General features: G+C 37.4%; 1 protein-coding gene across 3 annotated transcripts in view; it reads left to right on the top strand.

Annotated features, from left to right (window-relative positions):
* The window catches only part of YAP1 (Yes associated protein 1), an 89,969-nt gene extending 68,092 nt beyond the window's left edge, over positions 1 to 21,877 (top strand). For 2 of the 3 annotated variants that reach the window (XM_014966018.1, XM_014966017.1), the window contains 3 exons: positions 11,426 to 11,556; positions 16,986 to 17,098; positions 17,747 to 21,877. In XM_014966018.1, the coding sequence (XP_014821504.1) occupies positions 11,426 to 11,556; positions 16,986 to 17,098; positions 17,747 to 17,985 (483 nt within the window). In that variant the 3' untranslated portion in view covers positions 17,986 to 21,877. Of the gene's footprint in view, positions 1 to 701; positions 750 to 11,425; positions 11,557 to 16,985; positions 17,099 to 17,746 lie in introns of all 3 variants that reach the window. The other variant, XM_014966016.1, reaches the window with a different exon arrangement.
* Positions 21,878 to 24,079: the final 2,202 nt, after the last annotated feature.

The following is a 24,079-nucleotide window of genomic DNA, read 5'->3' as shown; positions in this document are numbered from 1 at the left end:
ATTGTTTCTGTGAGGAAAAACTTCTAAAAATCTTCCCCTGTTCCCTTTTCACTTTGGGTGATGGGCTTTGTATCAGTAGAGGATAATATCTTAATGTCCTCAAAGACAGCTTTTCTCTTTCTTCATCACCTGCAGTATTCTGTCCTGGAATCTGACTCCCGTTATCCCCTTTGTAGTCAAGGCCTGTTTTGTAGGAATCTTCAGCATCTCTTGGTGTAAGATGGGTCATCTTTACAGCCGTTACTCTTTATAGTACTCTATACTCTAGGTAAGAATACACTGCAAAGGTGGCATCAGGACTTTCTCTCCGCTTAAGCACCTGGGCTTCTGCTTTTCCTGCTTTGCTATTAATCCACCAACAAACGTTTTACCCTGTGCTAGCATGCTTCTAGGTAGGCCTTCTAATTGTCTTCTTGCCTCAGTTGTCATTGAGAACCTGACTAACTTTGGACCAGGTGACAGACAGTTCCCTTCATGTTGTTCTCCCTGGTCGTTAAGCTTATCTGTCAATTATGCATCCTGGGTAAACCTGTGAGTTCTGTTTCACTGTGTCATGATTTTCATAGTCTCTTAACTCCCTTATCCTGTCACATCTGGCCTGTCTTGGGGGCTTGATACTACAAGATGGTGTTTATAAGACAGCCTGCATAAGCAAACCATGCAGCTAAAGTAATTTTTATCCATCTTATTTTTACTCTTAGGCATTGCGGAATATCAATCCCAGCACAGCAAATTCTCCAAAACATCAGGTAGGCTCTTAACTGATGTTTCAGCATAATTAGAAAAATGAAAGCATTAAGTTAGGCTAGCAGAGGAACTTTTTGCTATATAAAGGCATTCAAAAAAAGAAAAGGAAAACCCAAACCAACAAAACACCACCACCGCCAACTGAAAAAACCCAAGCTCTGCCATAGACATTTTTTAATCACTTCTCTGGTCATGACCCTCACATTGTTTTTAAGAGTGCTGCATTGCCACAACTTGATATCAATTTTTAAAAGCAAACGAGGAATTCATTGCACGTTTTTCTGCATTGAAACAACCTTCTTGTTTAGCATTCTTGAGGATACTGCCGTTCCAGTCCTGATGTCATCAAGATATGTATTTAAAGCAAATCTCCTATTGTATCTAAGCTAGTAGGTTGTGACTTTTAAGTACTGTTCATATGAATGTTCTTATCACTTTGTTTAAACAGGTATGATCTTGAAGAAAGATATCTGTAATCAGTTAATGAGAAGTCACTTGAAATATTTGTGATTTTTAAGCATGTACAGTGTAACAGAATTATTTAATGGATTAGACTAACAAAATTATTGCCTTGGGGATATGATATGTAATTTTTTCCATTTTGACATTTAACGACAGGATCTTGCACAAATACATTTTTTGTATAGGAAGCAACAATTTTTAAAAGCCTCCCAAGCTCAAACCAAAAGAAAATTGCTCAAAATATGAAGCATAATAAACAGTTTAATGCGGACTTCTTTTAGGCTCTTAAGAAGTTGAATATGGAATGAATCTCTGAAAGGATGGATTTATGGATATATTCGGAGAGCTTCTTGCTTGCTATTGCTAACAGTATTCTTAATCTATGGTTCTTAACACAATATTTTTATTGGCTTGTATTCTGTGTTGTTTTTCTAAGAAAAACACTATGCACACTAGGCAAGAAAAACAGAATAAAAGAAAGTATCCTGTGTTTGGAAGCTGGGAGTACTGGTGTGCTGTTGCATTCTGAAGAGTACCACAAAATTTGTACCTTACTAGTTCTCCTGAGATCATCTTCAGAATAGAAACCTCAGACCTTAGAAACAGTACTGACACCCTGGAAAAAATAATTTCTTGTTTAGCAATATCAGTGCAATTCTAAAACAGAAGCGTTTTAATTAAGAGGTAATCATTTAATTAATTTACAGAGCATTAATCTCATAATGATCTTGTTTATCAATATTAGATCCTATTATGAAGAAAGAGAAAAAAATTCCTTAAGAATTGCGGGTATACAAGGGAATAAACAGGGACGCACGCTCCTCCACACCAGTTGGAAGGAAACACCTTATCTTTGGCCACAATTAGGTCATTCAGGAGGGATGTTTTTCTTACTGAATGCCAAATGCATATTCTTGGGTGCCTGAAGCCCTGTCATACGCTTGTTTGCTCTTCTACAGTAATTTCTTCCTGTTGTCAACTCAGAATTAGGCAGCAAATGCTGAACTTTGGGATCAGTTTCATACTTAGTAAGATCAGATTTTTGGAACTTCTTGAAATTCTGGCTTAAAAAACTAAAATGCTGATAAAAACTCAAAGGGGCCTTACTGATAATTCATTAAGTGTAGATGTAGGGGTCACTCTGTTTGAAATAGGAAATGATGAAAGGATTTATGTAAAAATCAGGATTCAAGTTACCTTCAAATTGGCTTTGTACCAGGCTCACCTGCCTGGGATCAGTGTTATTAGTCTGCACTTGCTAATGAGTCAAGCCCTGTTTGAGGTATCCGGTGGATAGAAAAGTCGGCAATCATATCAACTTAAAACTGTCACATTGTATCATTTAAATGAATTTTCTGTGTTTTCATGTGTCACTTCAAAAATGTAGTGAGCAGCAGCATGTAGAAGAAGGTGCTTAGAGAACTGCTTCTGGAAATTGTTGTCTATATCCTTCTTGAGGCCTTGTACTACAGAGGCAAATGTTGTCTGTCTTCTCTAGTGATGCTATTACTGAAGTCCCAATTTATACATCCTGTTGCGTCACAGTCAAACTAGTGAATCTTTGGAAAATCTGTAGAAAGAATAAACATTTCTTCAGTCAGCTTTTTCTTTTGACAGATCCATTCTTTCCTTTGTGCACAAAATTAATGAAGTTTAGAGCAGTTATTTGCTTTCATGATGATAAAGCTGTGCTTGGGGGAAGAATGATACTGCTTTTTCTATATTTTAGATGTTCTTTTAAGGAATACTGAAAATCTTCTAATGTTCAGTGCTCTTAATTCTGGGAGGACTAAGTCTACTTTAGAGAAGGATTATCAAGGTCTTCCTTTTGTAAAGAAATTATACTACATCAGTGTTCTTGAGGCTTGGCTCTATAGAAGTATCTCTTTCATGTGGATAACCTGGGACTTTACTTTTAACTGGATCTCTGAGCTTTTCTTAGTCACAGAATCAAATCAGTTGGAAGAGACCGGTGGAGGTCATCTAGTCCAACACCTGCATCCAGCCCAGCCTCCTCTTCCTTCTTGACACTTGTGTCCATATAACCTGGATACAGTGCCAGGGTTTGATCGATGTCTTGGGCAAACATTGTGTCCTTGTGGGTTTTTATCGCCATGATACTGTAGTATCCTGTAGTGACACTAGCGCTCAATGTGTTATGGATGGAGGCCTAAGCACTTAAATACCTCCTGGTAAGATTAAACAATTGCTCAGCTTCATCTTTTGTAGCAAGTACTTTTAGTTTGAATGAGGGTGTATTTAATTATAATTCTAAAAATACCAAAGGTATTTTAGGCAAAAATTATAACTTCCATATTTACTATGCATAAATGAGCTATTTGATACATCCAGGGAATTTGAAAACGCCAAGCATCTGACCAGTTACTTAAGGTCATCATCATCAGTTATCTGTGAACACCTTAATAATGTCGTCTTGTCTTAAATAAGAGATTGACTTGACTTTCTTTCTATCCCTAGTAGCTCTCCTTCATTTTCCTGCGTTTATCAACAGGTTGTCAACAATGTCTCACCTAAAGTAGCTCTCAGTCTATTTTTGTGTAAGTCATAAGATTGGCTAGATGTTAGGTAATGGATTTCTTGCTTTCCAGTATACATACGACAGAAAGAGATAGAGGCAAATAATGCTGAGGTACTGATAGCGTTATTCTTGGATGTGGTGCAGACTATTGTTCTAAGACTGAAAGATTTCTTAGTTGTCTGCAACTAATATTAGGGTATTTGCTAGTAAGATCCATAAACTACACAGCTGTTTTCATGATAGGTTCTTCTTTCTTGGTAGTTCTACGTACCTGGAATGTGCTCTTTGTTCATTGTCTCCATTTTTTTGTCATTCTTATTTTATGAAGAATTTATATTCTCTGTCCTGTTGCCCTGCACTTCTTATCAACCTTTATTCCCATGATTCCATAAAAGTTCATTTTAGTTGGTGTTTGACACCTTTCATCAGCTTAGTCGAGAAGATTTCCAGTGTTTCCAGGAAAGCATTAATTTCCTAGGACACTAGCATTATTTTTCAATAAAAGATTTTTTTCAGTCCTGTTGTATGTACACCAAAGCTGTGTTACTGTCAGATTCGTGACATCTTCTAAAAAGCAAGGAAGGCATCATTAAAAAATCTTGAAATTCCACGATGTTAGTGAAGCTGAAAGTTTTACCGAGGCCTTAGGGTTTGTTTGGTTTGTTGGGTTTTTTCCCCCTTCCCTGTAACATGTCTTTAAATAACAAGATATACTTGTGTTCAAATCTTAGTGGAAATAGTGGACAATAGTTATTTTAGTTTCTTAGTGAATCCCAAACAGTGCTGTCCCTTGAATTTCTTCTTTCCTATCACTCTGCATGTTATCTGAAGCTGACCTAGATTAACAAGATAGATGACTTGTCTGGGTTTCATCAAGAGTGTTTGTGTTTGAGGGGGCTTGATGTTGGTGGTTTTCTGTTGTTGTTTTTTTTAACAGAGATAAGGTACTGAAGCCAGCCACTTGATCCTTGAAGCTGGCTTTTTTGACCAGTGAAGATATGACCATTGGTACACACAAAGATTTTTGAAAATTACATTTACAAGATCCAGGATGAAACTAACGAATCATGTGCAGCCAATTCATAGCTGTATTGTGTCCCTTGGTTTTAATTTGCCTTATTGCTCTATATTTGGTAGGGAAAATAGCCTGTGGTATGTCTTATTCTGAAGAGAATCCATTATGTGTAAAGTTTTGAGGAGAGCTAACGCTCAGTGAGGAGTTTTTCCAACAAAATTTTTTTCCCATTTAAAATTTTTGCTTCTGATTGAACTTTTAAAATCAACAGTCACAAGTAATACCTGAAACTTTTCATTTTAGTGAAAGTAAATATTGTATCCCTTCTTTTTTTTGTGTGTTTTACTTACTTGGTAGCTCATTTTACTAATACTAAGGTTTGCTTTGTCCGTTGTGGCTTAAGTTTTCTGTTAGATGTTTCTTTTGCACAATGAACAGAAATTGTTACTGATTTCTCACTCTGCAAAACTAATAGCAAAATATTACTGGAAAACTGTCACACAGATAAGGGAGCCAAGCAGCATGTACAATATCGTAAGTAACTTAAAGATTCCAGATAGGCAGAAATCAGTTTTGTCTATGTTTATCTCAGTTTCCATTGAACTGTTGATATGTTATTGTTAACAGGGATATTTTACTTCATTAGGTAACAAACTGTTGTTATTCACTGGACTATCTTCCAAAAATTTTTGTAATTAATGAACTGACATCTTTAGTCTGTGGCAATAAATTCAGCATGTAATATATGTTAGCTTATTGACCTTAATATAGACATCTGTTTCTAGGAAAGCACTTGTATTTCAGGTAGGTAAAGGTTAGTTCAGATGATGTGTCAACTACCTGTCGTTTACTCTGCATCCCTTGCTCAGAGCTTGGTGAAAGCATCCCATGAGGCTTACAGGTCAGGCAGCATGCCTGTGCAGTGCCATGACTTTAGAAATCAATTTGGGAGAAGATTTAACCAGCTGTCTAGAGCCATCCTAAACGGGTGAAGGCTGCAGTGTGCCATTTTTTAAGCAAAATATTTGCTTCTTAATAAAGCGACTTCTGAGAGGTCTGGCAGACGTGTTGTGGCAAACTGAACTGCAGCAGTTTAAGACATTAAACTCAGCTGTCTGCCAGAGATTGCCTTAATAATAAGACAGCAGAACAGGATGTGTCAAACATTTTTTCATAATCTAGTAGCTGAAGCATCAGTGTGGCCACAGGTGTAGACCCACAGGGGTGAAGAGATCAAGACATGCATCTTCTTCTGCGCGGACTAACAAACTCTGGTTATTCTAAACACTGTTAAATACAACAAAGTTTTGTCAAAGCATCAAGGATTTCAGCTTAGAGTTGAATGTCCTGTAGAAATTATGGAGATGTTCCTTGACCTAATTATTATTTAAGTCTTTGGTATTTCTGATGAGCGAGCAGTACACTAAGGTACTACTTTAAATACTGCCTTGAAAATGCATGATTGCACTTAAATAGTCAAGCATTATTGAAAGGGAGTCCTGTGCGGCTGGATTTGGAGGGGAAAGGTGTGTTGGCTGCCATCAAAATACACCAAATGGGGAATTCAGCTAGTTTAACTGCAAATGCAACATAGCTGTTGTTCAGCCATCTTGGGAACTTAGGCACTTCTTTGGTTTGTGAAATAGTGGAGCTTCATTCCTTACTGAAAACCATAGATCTAAGTGAAACTTTAGTTACTAGTTTGTGTGGCAAGAATTGCTGTAGAATTGGAGTTCCACACTCTGTTGGTTTAAGTGGGAGATGCTGAGCATTGGTCACTAGAAGTTACACAATAGGGAAGATAGTTGTATTATATGAGTAACTTGAAAATTCAGAAGCTCTGATTCCACTTGCAGCACCTAACATATACAGATTAACAAAATTATTTTATTGCTTTCTTGTGGATGTAGATCTGTATGGATAAATAGCCTGTGTAAAAGTCTATAGAGTAAATCAAATTTGCATTCCTTGCCTTTATCTGGTTTTTATGTCCCTAAATACTTCAGGACATGCTTTGTGTCTGTGTAGGAGTTGTAGATCACTGCAGTGGGTTTCCTGGAGTCACTGGTGCTGCTTGCAGTTGCAGAAAATGATCTCAGAAGTGCTGCTAAAGCAATCCCTCAGCAGAAGATAGGAGGCACATTGACCTGAGTACGAGATGGCCATGAATAACAGCTTTCACTAGAAGCAAACAAAAATTGGTAGAGGGAGACCATCCAGCTCTGCATGGCCTTCATGCTGGCTCGTACCTGCCTTCCTGGTCCTCTGGGACAGCAGTGGCAAGAGGAGTGTGAAGCAGTGGCACAGCAAAGGACTGCAAAACCAGTCAAGAAGCCAGGCTTTATGTACCAACATCTGTTCCAATTTCTGGTGCCTTATCTGTGCTTACAATGCTCTGCGTAGCATTGAGTTTTTTGCCAAGTGTATACATTACAATTAATTATCACTCTATCAGTATCACCTCTTAAATTAATTTTGCTGGTTTTCATGATTGCAACACTGAATGATTTATATTTCCCCTTTACTCCTCACTAATTGCATAACCCCTCATTACTGAATTCATTTGTCTTCATCTGTCCATGTGTTTTTCCTGTTTCTTTGGTACATATGCTGTAACTTTGTGGCCCTCAAACAACAACAGAAATACTTAGTCTGAAGAAATAACTGGTGCTGAAAGTCTGCCCGTAAGTGTCATGGTCTTCTCTTTCCCCTAACACTTCTCTCCCATCCCAGTGAAGCCTGTGGATCGTTTGATAGTTGAGCAGTGTTTGGGGGCAGAAATGTTACAGCTGGCACTTTTAAAGTAAATTTACTAAAAATCACCAATTATATAAGGGTATATCTATCAATTTGAGTAGCATATCATGTTTAAAACAGTAAGAACATGATACACAAGTTGCATGATGGAGTCTTTTACCTTTCCTCAAAAGCTCAATGAAGATAAAAATAAAAATGCTCTGAAAAGAGTAACTTTCTAAATCTAATTTTGACGTGGTGTGAATGACCAGGAACTTCATGTAAAACTTAATCTGTATGTAATTATGAACAAAAAATGGGTAAGGTCAGCCAGATAAATTATACAATGCTGACCTTGTTTGTAAAATTACTTTGCTAAGGAGATGACAAATAATTTTAATCTTCATGTAATAATCAAAATTCAGCTTTTGTGTTAACAGTAGGAATGCTAAACGTTTATTTTCCCAGAGGTACTTAAAAAAAGTTTGACATACTTATAAAAATAAGATGAGATCAAGTTATAGAAATCTAAGCCAGGATTTTGTCATGGTTTTATTTTTGCCTTCAGACTTGAAGTACTTCTCATAAAGGATATATTTTAAAGCATGAACTGAAAGCTTAGAGTTCACATTGCTCTGCTTCGAGCTGGAAGAGGCTTGTACACTCCCATACATTTTTTTTAAGTATAGGAAGCACATAACTTTTTTTTTTATTAAAAATCAGTTTTTTAAGGAAGAAAAAATGAAAAGACATTCTTCAAGCAACACAAATTCAGCTTCCATTACATGCACCTTTTAGGAAAAATAGTCTTAATGTACTCTTTAGAGCTTGTAGAAAACTTTGCTTATCTTATGGAATGATTAAAAATTGCTCTGTATTTGTTTCTAAATAGCTCTTCTTTTTTGGTAATTCCTTTCTCTTTCCGACTCCCAGATTGACATAAATTTATTACTTGAATGCGTAATGGAATAACATTCTTTCTAGGGTGAAATGCTGTACTTCTGCCTCCTCAATAAGTAGCAGTAATGCTATGTATAAATAGTTACAAATAGTTGTAGTTTTGCACTTTTAGCAATGTTGTTGTTGAAACAAGGATAAAAGTAGTACTAATATTTAAAAGGCTTATTTCACTATGCTGTGCGTGCTAAAGAACATGCAAAATACAGTTCTCTCTCCTGGTTTAATATATCTCTTTTTAGTTGGGCCTTCAGTGAAATGTGATTTTTCTTTTTTAGCTGGCTAGTATCTGAGCTACACTAATTTTTACCATACTATTTAAGCTCATATACTGATGAAACTTCAATATCTCCTACCCTCTAAGGATTTAGAAAATACAAAGGTAACTTTCCCGTTTTCCCAATTGTTTATCCCTTTGTAATGACTTTTTTAATTAAGGTACAGAAGAGATATGTGTGAGTTTTTTTCTTTCCTAGTGTATGATTTCTCTTCTCTCTTTCTCTTGGGTTTAGGTTTTTTTGTTTGCTTTTTTGTTTGGGTGTGTTGTTGTGTTGTTTTTTTTTTCTTTAAATATTGCATCAGGAGGCAAGGTAGTGCTGATTGGAAAGATCAGGCCGACCACACAGTGAGGTTTAATGTCACTTGAGTGCGTTATATACGGAAATGACTGCATGTTGGTTTTGCTTTGTCATCACTCTTTGGGACACTGGTGTGTGATTAAGCTTTTTCCACAGGCTGCTGGCACTTCTGGCCCCTCCTCATTATCCTAGTCAGGGACTGCAGCCCGGGGAAAGAAAAATGCAATGCACAGATCAAAGGCAGAGGGAAGGGGGAAAGGACAGAGCGTTCTTGCCACAGCCAGGTAGTTGTAGCTCCATAAGAGCAGAGCTGTGCTCCTGGAGAGGAGAAGGAAGATGTGCTGTGTTCCAGGTATGAACACGAGGCTGAAAAGATTCTGGAGGCAGTGGTGCAAAATCAAGTGATTTTTTTTCATGATTATTATTTTCCCTTCCTCCTTTTTCATTGGACAAATAACAAGGTGTAGAACTAATTAAAAGCAGCTGCATCACATGAAAGCAGTTTCTCAGAGAAGGGAAGGCTCAGGTGACATCTGAAGAATTCCAATCTCAGAGGAAGGGCATAGATTGTGATGTGAGGGAGCCGTTCTTGAGCCATCTCTGGTGTGGCTGCTCTAAGACCTGACGTTCTTCAGGTCACCATTTGGGAAGAATTTCAGGACACACCCCCACCCTTTTTTTTTTTTTCTTCTTTTTTTTAATGGATTGAGTCCACCTGTATCTCAGCCTTGTCTCAAGGCTGACGTGACCTAACAGAAGTTTGTAAACTTAGCTGTGAAGTAAGACCTCATTATATAGTCTTTGTGCTTGGTTTTATTACATAAGCAAATGAAAACCATACGGATAAGCCTATAGAAATGATTAAAAGGCACCTAACATCCTGTGATCTGAAAATGAGGAGACGAAGTATTATTACTATTTATTAGAACAGTGGCTAGGTAAGCGGGGTGGTGAGCAGAGGACTGGATTTACTTGGAGTAGGCAATTGGGTGTGACGAACACAGAAACCAATGGTATGTTTGTACACTTTCTGCCAAAGTCTAATCAACTGGAGTGAGAAAACCTTCCAGTACAAGACAGGAAACTTAGTATTAAAGGAATATGTAGAATGATAATCCACAGGAATGGGAGTGAAGCATATGCACATTAGAAAAGGAAAAAAAAAACAAAAATCAGTCGGTACGGAAGCATTCAGTATTTGGAACCATCTACTGAAAAATAAAATAACCCTAGACATTTTTTTTAAAGAAATTGCTTTGAAGAAAAATTGGAGAAAGATTATTTTTATATATTAAAAGTCTATAGTAGTCTTAGGCTCATAATTGAGAATGGATAAAGACCTCTCCTTTTACAAGTGAGAAATATTGAGCACTGGCAAGACTAACAAAATTGTTTTTGCCAGAGATTAGCTTCCCAGTTGCAGCCTGGAAGTCACCAACTACTAATAATGATTAGAAGGTAGCCAATACATTTCTTAGCAGTCTCTACATTAACCAAGCACAGACTTGGTGAACCACTAATGATGTTCTAGGAGAGTTGAAAATTATTGTATTTTTCACGTGTAACTCATGGATTACCTGTTTAAAAAGCAAGAGAGGGGGCACTGGAAGTTACATAAAATGCAGCTTATCCCCACCCACTTTTAATTTTGTGCATTTTATGTTAAAACTTATTTACATTAAATAGCAATGACAAGCTTTATGGATGGATGGATTCAAGTTGGTGCACAGTCAGATGCGGAAAAATATGTCTCTAATCTAGGTTTGTAACTTCAAAAGTGCAGTGTCTTAGTTTTGCTAAGAAATTGCTAAGGAATTGAAGAGCTTTGAGATTTACTTATGGGAGAAATCACTGATATGATCAACCAGAACTTTCAAAATGCATGCCTGAAACAGGAGGATTAAATGAGAACTTGTAGGGAAAGACACTAAACTTTGCTGAATGAAGCAAGTGAGGTAAAAAGGAAACCAGGACTAAATCAGAACTTAAAAGAAATGGAGGGAAAAGTGCTAGTCAGCAGAGGTAGGCAGATGTATCTTAGGGCTCAGATAGTGTTAGCAATTCTTTTTTTTTTTTATTTTAAGAATAGATTTAGCAAAAGGATACTGAAGTGAACTAGAAAATATTTATGCAAATATATGGATATTTATATCCATAAATACATTTACAGTGAAGTCTCTGTAACACTGGGCTTTGACTGGTGGAACTTTCATTATCATTGAAGCCAGTAAAAATTCTTGCTTTGTCTTCAGAAACTTAACTTAATTTAGATCTTGTAACTGGAAACAGCAAAAGCATCAATTATCTCTAATGTCATGTGTTTATGTATCTGAAAAAAATGCATTCAAATGCCTAATGTGATCTTTCTTTCTCCTCCTCCCCCTGTTCTAGGAATTGGCTCTCCGTAGCCAGCTTCCAACAATGGAACAAGACGGTGGATCTCAAAATCCTGTGTCATCTCCTGGAATGTCTCAGGAACTGAGAACAATGACTACAAATAGTTCTGATCCCTTTCTTAACAGGTTTGTAGGAGTAGCTGCTAGAGGGAAAAAAAATTGATTTAAAATTCTGTTTAGTACATGTAATAGTTTATTTTGAACATCTGTCTGTGCCAAAAGCCACAGCTGTAAATGAATCTTTCCTTAAATGGCAAGTCTAGTAAAAGTTGAGGATTAAAAGCTGTCTCCTGTGGGAGGAAGTAGTCTGTTCAGACTTGTAGGAAGGTTTTTTATTCAAAGTCATAACATGTTTGCCTCTGCATAATCTGTTGACTAACAGTCATTTCAAATTACTGACTCAGAAGAATTTGTGAATAGCTTGCTATGAGATCAAATGAACTGTGAGGCACATTTAGGACTACACCTTGAGGTTCATTTTAAGGTTTCTTCATTCACCCCTTCCCTTCACTTCAGGTATTTAATTTAGCAGTATTTTTACTCTGTTAATGTTAGGTCTGCAAATAGTGGCATGTTTCATTTTAAATGCTGTATTATTTTGTAGTGGGTCTTTTAATTCAAGATTTAGAATTTAACAGTATAGACTAGTCTTTTTCATACAACTTTTTCCTTAATCCCTCTGAATTGGAGTGGTTTGGTGGTGGTTGTTTTTTTTCCAATTTGCGAATGCTTCGTACTGACCATTACAACTTAGGAGAGACTGTTGCAGCATGAGAGAACTCATATCTGTATTATTTGCTTAGCATGCTGTAAAGAAAAGACAAAAATGGTAAAACAGTCAAATCTCCAAGCCACATAAACTTTTAATTGATGGAGTAAAAATCTGCTAACATTGCAGCAGTATCAAGTAGTTGATCTTAAGTTGGAGTAGTTAATTTTTAGTTCCTTATTGGACTATATTTTGTCAGCATTCTAAGCTGATACTGACTAAGTATCCTGTACCATGAAAGAGAAAAATTATGTACTCTGTCAGAGTTAATCACTACTTTTGTGCATTACCTTGAAATGTTAACCTAACTTTAGGATGCTTACTTTAAGTGCCCATGTAGTATAACAATATGCTCGTACTTCTCTTTAATGGTACATTATTATACTTAAGGAAAATCTCATTAAATTCATCTTGATTCTTTCAATGTAAGCCTTATCTTCCATGGTTTTTGCCATCAATAGTGTTTCAAATGCACTCGTAAGGTAAGAAGTCACATCACAATAGAACTGATATAATTTTGGAGTAGGGCAAGCTTACATACCTGCCATAATTTTAGATACTGAAAACTATTTAAATCTTTTTAAACTTTTGCTGCAATTATAAATCCAAATCCCTTCCCATATTCTTTTAAATAACTTAACATTGCTGATCTCACACTTAGGGTCTTCATCCCTAAAGATGTAGTCACTGTATGTAATTTTTCCAGTTATTGATATTCCATCAGCTTAGTTTAAGTTTATCTCATTTTCTGCCTTTCTCAGAAGGCTTTTCCTTTATTTCATGTACTCTATCTTCGCTGTAATGCTCAAAATTAGTAAAGTTCAGTGGAGATGGTGGAAGAACATATCCTCCATCTTGCCAGTGAAATCTGTTGTCATTTATATAGTTTAGGTTATGTAAATAACATCTGTTGTGAAGGATTGTCTGTGTTACTGTTGTGTGTGCTGCTGTGAGAGTGGGGGAAGAGGTTCTGTCTCAAGGTACACAATGATTTGTACATATTGGAGAAGACTGATTTTAAAAAAAAAAAAAAAAGGGTCTTGCACATGGAGAAGAATAGTGGTGACAGTGGTGTGTTATTAAACTCCCTAAGAAAGTAAGGGGTATTTCCAGGTTTTTGGTTAAGCCCTTCAGGAAGGCTTTTCTCCTACACAGACAAATCTGATTAGAAAACTTCATTATTTGTTTTAGAGGGAGGGATTGTCCTCCATGGAATTCATCCTAGGATCTGGTGTGAGCCTTAACTGTGCTGGCCCTGTCCTAAGGAATAAAAATGGACAAGAAATCTTAAAACTGACCTGCTCTCCTATGAGAAGCCTCTGTAAATAGATGATGGCCCTGATGTGTTATAGTAACATACTTGCTTGAATTTTCTCGAAGGCTGTTACTGTCATACATTGAGCCCAGGTATATTTTGAAATTTGTTATTAAATAATGTAGAATCCTCACATCTTCAAAACCTTTTTTCTGACCTGAAAGAAACACGTGTTCAGGTTTCAAATGGCCATGGCAGTGGACTAATGCAGTTTAGCCATTGTGAGTCTACAAAACTGACATATAAAATAGAATCGTACAATGGTTAGAGTTGGAAGGGACCTTAAAGATCATCGAGTTCCAACCCCCCTGCCCTGGGCAGAGACACCTCCCACTAGAGCAGGTTGCTCAAAGCCCCATCCAGCCTGGCCTTGAACACTTCCAGGGATGGGGCATCCACAGCTTCTCTGGCCAACCTGTTCCAGTGTCTCACCACCCTCACAGTAAAGAATTTCTTCCTGATATCTCATCTAAATCTCCCCTCTTCCAATTTAAAACCATTACCCCTTGTCCTGTCACTACACTTCCTGACAAAGAGTCCCTCTCCGGCTCTCCTGTAGGCTCCCTTCAGATATTGACTAATGGATATTTACCTTTAATTAGAAACAGGAAAATAGCTAGAGAGGACAAATTCATGTTGTGTGTAATTTTTTGGCAGGTTGATAATTAGCAAGGACTATTTGCTGTGAAGTGCATAAAGGTACTACCTGCCCAGTTGCAAATATGTTTAGCTGGGCTTTTTTTTGTCACCCTTACTTGACGCAAAATGCTGAAAATCTCTATCTGACCTGAGCTTAGAATATCTTAATTTGCATTTTGGTCTGAACATTGTCCCTTTCTAGGTAATTTTATATATATCACCACACTTAATTGTATCATATGGGAAAGGGATTTTTAAAATTTGGACATGCATTGCTATCTCTGAATTAGGCACAAGAGTTTTGCCCTAAAGATCTCCTTGATGTCCCCTGTTTTAAATTTCAGACTTGAAGAAATGCTTCTTTCTGTCTTTATGGGGTATATATAAGTTCCTGGTGAGACAGTCCTCCTAATTTTAGGTACCAAAGTTGGATATCCAAAGTTGAGGTAGTTGAATAGTTTCCACTGCCTACATAACAAAAACATCCAAAAAACTTTAGGAACTAGTTGCTACATTGGAGCAATTTGAGAAAATGCATGGTCGTGTTTCCATTGATGTAGTCAATCTTCTGCCTGCTGTCTTCAATTCTTACTGTCTTTGGGGTAGGTTTTATTTTTTGAATGGGACATCCAGCAAGGCAGACTTTATTAGACTATTTCACCTTTTGGTTTGCCACTCTGTTTATATATTTTTGTCTATTGGATTTATATTGGTAGTGACAGTAATTCTCGGTTTAACTGCTAAATTGGGATTTCTTCTTTCGTATACACATATTTTAACAAGTAATACTTGAAGAAGCATCCATTCTATTTCGGGCAATGCAATTTAGTTGCATGTGGTAATTCTGGGTGGTGTGACTACTAAATGAAGAAATCCTTGTTGAAGAAAGAGGAAATGTGTATTAAAGAGTGATTTGAAGAGAAGGGCTGGATATTCCAAGTAGGAGAGCAGCAGCCAAAAAGCCTTCTCAACTGGAGTGATTTAGTTCAGCATAGTCTCAGTTCTGTTTTTAGTATTTTATGCCACAAAGTAAACTAGCACATTCTTCCACGGCGGTTTTAAATAGCTTAATAATTAAGATTGTTATCAAATACTTGGTGATACTATTTTTAAATCAATCTAAAAAAAAAAGAAAGAAAAATGTTTATAACTTATAAAGAAATATTAGGTTTGTTTCTTATATGGCAGAGATGTCTTTGTGAAATTAATATATATTTATGGCTGATGGCATTCTACTTGCATCTAACATTGAATAGTTGTTCAATCATCCTCTGTTTGGTGGTTCACACTTGACAAAAAGGCATACGCTCTATATTTCATGAGCACATTATGAGAAGGATCAGTATGTCTTCAAATGCTCTTTATTATTCAAGCTGGAAAATCAGTAAGGGTTCTCAGTGAATACTACACAACCCGAAGATTTTTGAAAATACTTTGTGAAGGTTGGATATTAGGGGGATGGAGGTACCCATGCATTTCTACAGCTGCTTATGCGGGCCACAGCTCCTGCCAGAAAACCTGCTCCTGCTTATGCCTCCTCTCCATGGGTCTCAGTTCACTCCAGGAACCTGCTCCAGCCTAGGCTCTCCATGGATTAGAGTTTCCTTCAGGACACATCCAGCTGCTGCAGCGTGGGGTCCTCCATAGGCTGCAGGGTGGATATCTGTTCCATGGTCCTCCATGGGCTGCAGGGTGGATATCTGTTCCACCATGGTCCTCCATGGGCTGCAGGGAGACAACCTGTGTCACTGTGATCTTCTCCATGGGCTGCAGGGGAATCTCTGCTTTGGTACCTGGAGCACCTTCTCTTCCTTCTTCACTGATCTTGGTGTCTGCAGGGCTGTTTCTCTCACATTTTCTCACTGCTCTCCTGGCTGCCACAGGGTGGGTTTTTTACCCTTTCCTAAATAGAGATACCACCACTGTCACCGATGGGCTCAGCTTTGGGTGGCAGCAGGACCCTTTTGGGACCATCTGTGTCTGACACGGGGTCAGCTCCTGGCGTCCTCTCACAGACACCATCCCTGCCAGCCCCCTTGCTACCAAAACCTTGTGCTGTAAGCTCAATACAGTGGCCTGCCTCCCCCCTGCCCCATCCCAAATTTCCCACCGCAGCTTTCTTGGTCTCACTGACTCCATTGGCAGTGAGATGGCCATACAAAAACAAATGCATGTAAGGCCCTGTGCCCTCACTGTTTTGTTAACTGTTCTGTCAACAGGATTGTTCTGAACAGGGTTTGTTTACAGGACGGTTTCTGTACCAGGACTTGATTTATATGAGGGCACTCTCTTGCCATGACGGGACTGGGCTAGTAGTAATGCAACAGTGGGGAACCACTGAGGAATCACTAAAGGAGTTCCAGCTCCTGTCCATAACAGCAGTGACTTAAAAATACACTTCAGTAGTTGATTACACATGGGAAGTTAGTAATTAGAAAAAATTTTTTTATCCTTGTGGAAGTGTGAAAGGGTACACCGTTACCATTTTATTTCTTCTAAAAACATTAGGGGCTATCTGTGAGATGCCTCCAATGGGTTTTAGCTATGGGTGGATGTGAAAAGTTTAAAACCATGCAGAACACAGGTAGGCGGTTTTTTAAAGCTGCTTAAGTATGCTCTCATCAAGGTAAATTGAATCTAAATAATTGGAAGAGGTCTGCATAAAATAAACCCAGGTGTCTCACACAGACAAAGGCTTCAGTTTTTCATTAGAATAGAGCATTTCTCATTACAGCAGTGATTTCAAAGCCATGGAATTGGGTCAAAAACAAGCATTTATTTTAATTTCTTCAGTACCTACCCTCATTTTTTGCTCCCTTTCTTCTGTTACAGTGGCACATATCACTCCAGAGATGAAAGCACAGACAGCGGACTCAGCATGAGCAGTTACAGTGTCCCCAGAACCCCCGATGACTTCCTGAACAGTGTTGATGAGATGGATACAGGTCTGGTTTTGTGTACATCCTTAGTGCATGTTTTTCATATATACTTGTGTCCATTTGCAATGAAAACAAGTAACACTGAGAAGCTGTGATACTTTTTGCTTTAGTTTTCTACCTTATTCTATTTCTGTAATAGAACCATTATAGTTAGATTTATGAAAAACATACTTGTAATCAGCTCTATTGGGAGAATGGGGGATTGCTAATAAATCACAGTATCATTCCTATTGTTATATATATATATATATGTTATATATATTGGAATTTGAGTGACCATTTGCTTTTTTAAGTAATATAGTTTATTAAAAGCTAAGAACAGTACCTCATCCACTGTTGCTAATACTGCTCCAAAACAATATTTGACTCAGTATTGTCTCTTATCTTTAAACACAAAAATGGAAACAGGCTAAATGACGTCAAAGTCTGTAGAGATTTGGGTCAGTAGGTGAAAAGGTTGAAACAAAGGCATGTTCTTTGTACATCTGCATGCAGTCAAGTCATCTTTGAGTTTTGTGATGAATTTCTATGAATCATAATGCTTGTATGATGCAAGAGATAAAGGATTAGCCTTTAACCAGTTGTCCTGATAAAATGTGGGTTTGGTATAATTCCTGTATATTTAAAATCCATCCTTCTTTGTGTTTTAACTAGGTGACAGTATCAGCCAAAGCAACATACCGTCCCATCAGAACCGTTTCCCAGACTACCTTGAAGCCATTCCAGGGACAAATGTGGACCTTGGGACACTGGAAGGAGATGGGATGAATATAGAAGGAGAAGAACTGATGCCAAGTCTGCAAGAGGCTTTGAGCTCTGACATCCTTAATGACATGGAATCTGTCTTGGCAGCCACCAAGCTAGATAAAGAGAGTTTTCTTACTTGGTTATAGGGGCCTCAGGGAGACTGAATTCTAAATCTGTGAAGGATCTAAGGAGAATAGGACATCTGTATCTGAAGTTCAGAACAAGCCAGTGTGGCACACTTTGGCTTGTGTTCAGAAAAAGTAAATGAACAAATATTCAACAAGATTCTTTCGTTTTGCTCTTCCTTGTCCATCGCTGCTGTTATATATTGCTGACTTTTTTCCACAGTTGACTCTGAAGAACAGACATCTTCTTGATCTTTTTCTATTGCTGTTGCAACTACTGTTCAAGGGGGGTGGGGAGGGATGATGAGCCTATTTGGATGATGAATGCCATTCCTTTTGTCCTAGTGTGCGCTTGCATATCATTTTATCTAAGTACTCAGATTTGAGAGTTAATTTCTGCATGTCACTGCTTGTAGTTTGCTCAGCTAGTTGTCTCCTGCTGCCCGTGGCAAGTGGTAAAACATGACATACTGGGGTGACAAGCCAAAAATGATGTATCTGGTCAAAAGAAGTCAATACTGATTTGGAGATACGACTTAAAGGAGGGCTGAAGACTGTTTGGCATTAAGTGTTTCTACTAGTAGCTCTTTTCATTAGTCACAAAGTGCTCTTGTTCATATTTTATGTTATTAGTAAATCATGAGTCATTTTACATAGAAACATATATGAACTTTGATTGTTGCCACATATTCTAGCCTAACTTTTGTTTGTCAAAAATAGTTTGATTATTTTTGTTAGTTGGTTTAACTGTAGTTGTAGGATGGGAAGTAATTATAGGTGTTCTTTTTTTTTTTAAATAGTGAAATCTAAGGGTTTTTTCTGATTTCACATAGTCTTATTTAAATCTGAATTGTCTGCTTTTTTTTTATACTTAAAACATGCCTATTGTAGCCTGATAAGCTAGTGAGTACATAAACCAGTATGTTTTGCCTGTAACTTTTTTATTTTTTTAAAAGGCTAGCTTTGAATGTAATCATTAGAATTCATGACCAGTGGCTTATTTTTCATGTTTATTTGCAAGATTTTCAATTAGAATCTGATTTCAGCAATCCTCAGTGTCGTATGTACAATTTTTAAATGCATTTTAAGGTAGCAGAAACCATTTTAAAATCTCAGATGTATCTAATCTCTCTTCTGGTTTTCAGTTTTCATATCTAAGCGAGTTTAGATTTTTAAATCCTTAATGGGAAAAAACTACGAAAAGTTTCTCCTAAGTTAGCACGGAAAAAGTCTGAACTATTAATATCACTCATAAGTTGCAATGAAAAGGCTAGAACACCAAAAAAAATCCTCAAGAAAAACTCCTAAGTGTAGTAGTTATCAGATTCTGTTTGGTGAAAAATAAGCCCTGGACACTATATGTAGAAGAATGTAAAGATATGTGTTAGATGGTGACATGAGCAGGTAATGAAGTGTATATTAGTAGTAGAGCTTAGCATGGGGTAGAGGTGAGTATGAATTATCTTTATTTTAACAGGAAAAGATGTATCACTAAGTTGTCTGCAGGAGTTGACACAGTTTCCAAAGAGTATTTTTAAATGAACAAAATGAGCATGAATCAAACTTTCAGTATAAGCTATGAAGTTTTGTGGGGCTTTTTTTTTTTTTCTGATAAAAAAAATAGTGTCACCCGTTAACACCTCTATAATTAAGGGCCTGTCACCATTCTCAACATGAGCCTTTATTTTCAAGGGTGTATAAACATGATTATAAAGATACTGTAAGTGTGAAACAGTTTTGAAAAAAATCTCAGCTAGCAGGGACTTCTCCTGAGGAGAGATTTTTGGGGGGTTTTTGTTTTGCATTTTTTTAAAGACATTGATTATTTTTCAACTTAGGAACGAATCAGCAAAACAAACCCCCATATTATTATTATTATCATCTGGATTCTTTTATGCTTCAGAAATACTTCTGGTTTAGGATAATGTAATGAATTAAAATTCTGAACCAAGTCTCGTTTTAAAAACTGAAGCAGCAGAGACAGAGATTTGAAATTTGCCACTATAAATGTACATTTACTACTTTACATAAGATAATAGTGTTTGAAATACACAAAATTTGTTTGTGGCTTGTTATGGAATACAGGCAGGTTTTAAAATACCAATTTTCAAAACACATCCATAATGATAAATATATTCTGCTACACCAATAATTCAGCGATTAATAGGCCACTTATATTGTGCAATGACACAGTAGCTCCTAAAGCAGTATATTGTGTCCAAGTTAGGGATTTTAGTAGCATTTTTACAGTTTCATTATGAATTCTTCTCTCTTCTTCCCTTCAGGAAAAAAAAAGACACTAAGCTGTTATAACTTGAATGGTCTGACATAAATCCACAACAGCAAGGAAATGCAGAGTTTATTCCATTTCAGTTGTCTTCCACAGTTGTATCCAGGTGTAGCAGCACACACGATGCACTGAGTGCAAGCTCCTGACAGGCTGTACCTCGCTACAACAGGGATGAGTACAGAACAAATTTTCTTTCCTTGCTTTTGTGTGTTTGTCACAGCTTTAATATTTGAATGTTTTCTTCTCATTGTAGAAACACTAAATGGCTTATACTGTATTTGGGTAGCACTGCTTAGGGTAGATACTGACAAACTGGGAATCCTTGAACTGCTCTAACATTAATTCTGTTTTGTGATACTTATTTTAATTGATTTTAATACATTTCCGTTCTCTCATTTATTAGGAAACATACCATAGAGATGCTGTACTGTTGGCAATCAACATTAATTTGGATTTTTTTTTTTTTTTTAATTCTACAAATGCATTGTTTGATGAAGTGGTTAAAAATGTTTGAAATGCAAAAGTGTTTTGCGTAGTATTTTATACTGATGTATATATTGAAACAGAAATCATTGTAATAATTGTAATAGCGTTTAGTTATAAATACACTACATGCAGACAGATGGGGCTGTACAGTAAGTACTGTGCTGTTCAACACCTGGGCTGGGCGACTGCTTGGAAACAGGTTGCAGTGTCAGTAAAAACCACACGGATCAAACATTGTACCATTCAGTGTTGGCGCTCACCAATGCAAAAGGAGAAGAGACGATTTCAATGTGATTAACACTACATAGCTCTCACACAGCTGGTAAATTAGTACTAAAGTGACCTTTTCACTTACAAGCATGTTTGTTGGTTTTTTTTTTTTTTTTTATACAAATTAACAGGTGTGCCTGTGTAAAATAATTTGTTTTCTGTATCTTGGAAAAAATACTCTCCACATTTAGAATATGTTGTATGTTAGAGAACTCTTAAATGCACCCTTGTCAAAAATTATATATATTAGTTACCAATGTTACTTTTAGATATGAGCATGACTGTAAGTTAGGTACTTAAGTACGTTCTGTTACATTATTTTTCTTTATGTAATACTTTTTCAGTTGTTTTATTTGGTATAAATATATACTTTGTGCTTAAACATGTTTGTTTGTTTTTAACATTCGGTAGTATGTAAAGATACTGATTTCCTTCAGTAAGAGGGATGCATTGAATTGTTGGAATTCCTGTTGTGGTATGTCTGTTCTCGTCCCCCTTGTCACAGCTTTTGTAGCCATAAACTCCAGTCCTGCACACGTTGTGTACGAGCTCACCTAAGGGACAAAGGAGACCCACTGAAGTCAGAAAAGGGTTAACATTAATGTACACATCTCTGTGTTTGCAGTAAGTGCAGAGACAGTGACTCTACTAAGCCTTGTGTAAATCAAGACATTAATTAATACGGCGCTGCAGTGAGAGCCGGTAGCAGAATGTCCTTTTTCTGCTATAAGAAAGCATCCTCTTTTTGCAGATGTGCTTGCAATGTTCAGGATCTTCCCACGTAGAAGATACACTTTTGGCTAACTCTAAGTTTATACGACAATTTGTGTTAGACTATCAATAAAGACACGCTATTTTCATTTCCAAGTTTTGAGTTATGAATTGTGAAATACGTAATGACGTACCTTGAAAGTGCCTGAAGATTTTAGTTTTAAAAAACTTGACAGGATTCATTAACTTTGACCTTCTGTAAAACAGAAATTGGAAGGTGTGTTTTTAATGTAGTGCAGGTCGCAATGGCTGAAGTCGTAGGCTGTTTGCTTGTTTAGCAGTGGGAGAGTTACGACTGTTCAGCGCTGAAACGCCTCAACCCCGTGAAATGCAGGGCTGCTGGGGGGCTCCTTGGTTAAAGGTCCAGGGCTCAATGCTTCTGTATCAGTGTCTTTTACTTGTGATTTCACAGCTTTACTCACTGAGATCCTTTACATTTAAACCAAATGGGAGTAGAAAGCCAGTGCCAGGGCATGACACGGCACCGATTTTACTTGCTGGTATCACTCCTTCCCATTTGTAAGGTGGTGATACGATGCAGTAGTTGGAAGTATGAGTGACCTTCCGAGACAGCCCTAAATAGACTGTGCTACAGCAAAGCAGGAGATCTGCTCCAGGTGTTCCAGGCTCACTTGGCAATTCTTTTGAAATGTTTTCAAAGCTTAGTTCAAAGTATCGGTTTCGGTAAGCCAGAAATAGTATGCTTCCAAGGAAGCTCTGAGTCTTCCCTCTGTTAATGTGCAAGTTACCAGCAAAAAAAAAAAAAAAAAAAAAAAAAGGCATTTTTCACCTACGATAATAACAAAATAATTATTTGAGATGAGGCTATGCTCTGTCTAGCACTTCCCATCCTGGAGGTTCGCTTGGTGATAAAGTGGGGCCATTGATTTTATTTACAGCGTCAGCTCCCATAGTTTATATGTTCCTGTTGAAGAGTAAATGTGTTTTTCGCCCCTTGTCGTCACCACTGATTATTGCTGACAATAGTTATCCGCACCCTCTAAATTTAGATGTCATCAAAGAGGAAGACATCTGTACAGCGTGACAAATCTTGGCTGACCTGAAATGGTAAAACCAACACAAACTGAAGAACTGTCTTTAGAATATAGGGTAGAGCTTTGTACCAACTACCCTGTCCAGTACTTAGTGTCTCTTAAACAAAAAAGCCAGTATGTTTGTCTTTAAAGAAGGAAAAAAAAAAGAGGAAACATGTTGAATAAGAAATGTATAAATGCCAGTACCTCTCACAAAGCTGCCTTATGGGGTGGTTTTGTTTTGTTTTGTTTTGAAAATGCATGATTTTTACTTTTCCTGACATACTCCTCTCTTTAATGCAGAGGTTGTTACACTGAATGCTACAAATGTAGGCAGGTATTCAGTGGTGTAATTTTCTCTATATGGGAATTAAGTTGGTCATTGTTTATAGTATTTTCTATATTAAACTGGCTCGTATTTGAACATGAGAGGCAATGTACTTTTATTGGGTTTTCCTGTCTCTTTATTAGCAAGTGATTTAAAAAAAATAAATAAATAAAAAGGGGGAGGGGGAAAGTCAGGAGCAGCCTAGGAGGTTTTTTCTTCAATGTTATGCAGCAGCAAAATAGAGCTCCATAAAAATGGCATGTTATATCTCACCTGAAATGACCTTTCTCCCTTTCCCATATATGGTCTTTCTGAGCTAGTCTAGTGTGTTTTAAATTATTTATTGTATTTACCACCTGTGATCTTTGCTCGCCTGGCACCTAAAGACAGGGACTGTAGCTCCTGATGCTGTTAGGTCCTCAGAGGAGTGCTGAGTTCCTCCTCCCCAGAGCCCAGCTCTCATCCTGCGTGAAGTCTGTAGGGTAATGCAGAAACCACAGCCTGATTCCAAACAAGCTACACAACTACTGTGGCAGGATGGTTTTTTGAACGATGGTGGATTCCTATTCTGGTGTGACTTCCTGGAGACTGGGGAAGTTCACCTTTCCTATTCCATTACTTTGATTTCTGCAGGCAGTTGTCATAGCAGAGGCACAGAGTCCTCCCCACACCGGTACCACTGTGCCTGCTGGAGGACTCCTGGCCAGCTCTTCAACCCAGTGTGGACAGTGATTTATTTTTTTTTTAAAGCTTTCACTGTCCTGCAAATACAATTGTCTCAGCTCTCTTGACTGATAAATGATGCTTTTCAGACTTCACCAAGCGATAGAATCCGTTCATACCCATCATCTGCTGTTGAAGAGTGACCTGGAGGCCTCTGATAGGTCCAGCTGTAATTCTGGACTTTCAAAGTCTACTGTTAAAACAAGGTACTAG

This window comes from Calidris pugnax, unplaced genomic scaffold (genome assembly GCF_001431845.1).
Source record: "Calidris pugnax isolate Ruff unplaced genomic scaffold, ASM143184v1 scaffold20, whole genome shotgun sequence".
In the NCBI taxonomy this organism is placed as follows: domain Eukaryota; kingdom Metazoa; phylum Chordata; class Aves; order Charadriiformes; family Scolopacidae; genus Calidris; species Calidris pugnax.
The sequence above is the reverse complement of the archived record's forward strand: the minus strand, read 5'-3'. Positions and strand labels throughout refer to the sequence as shown.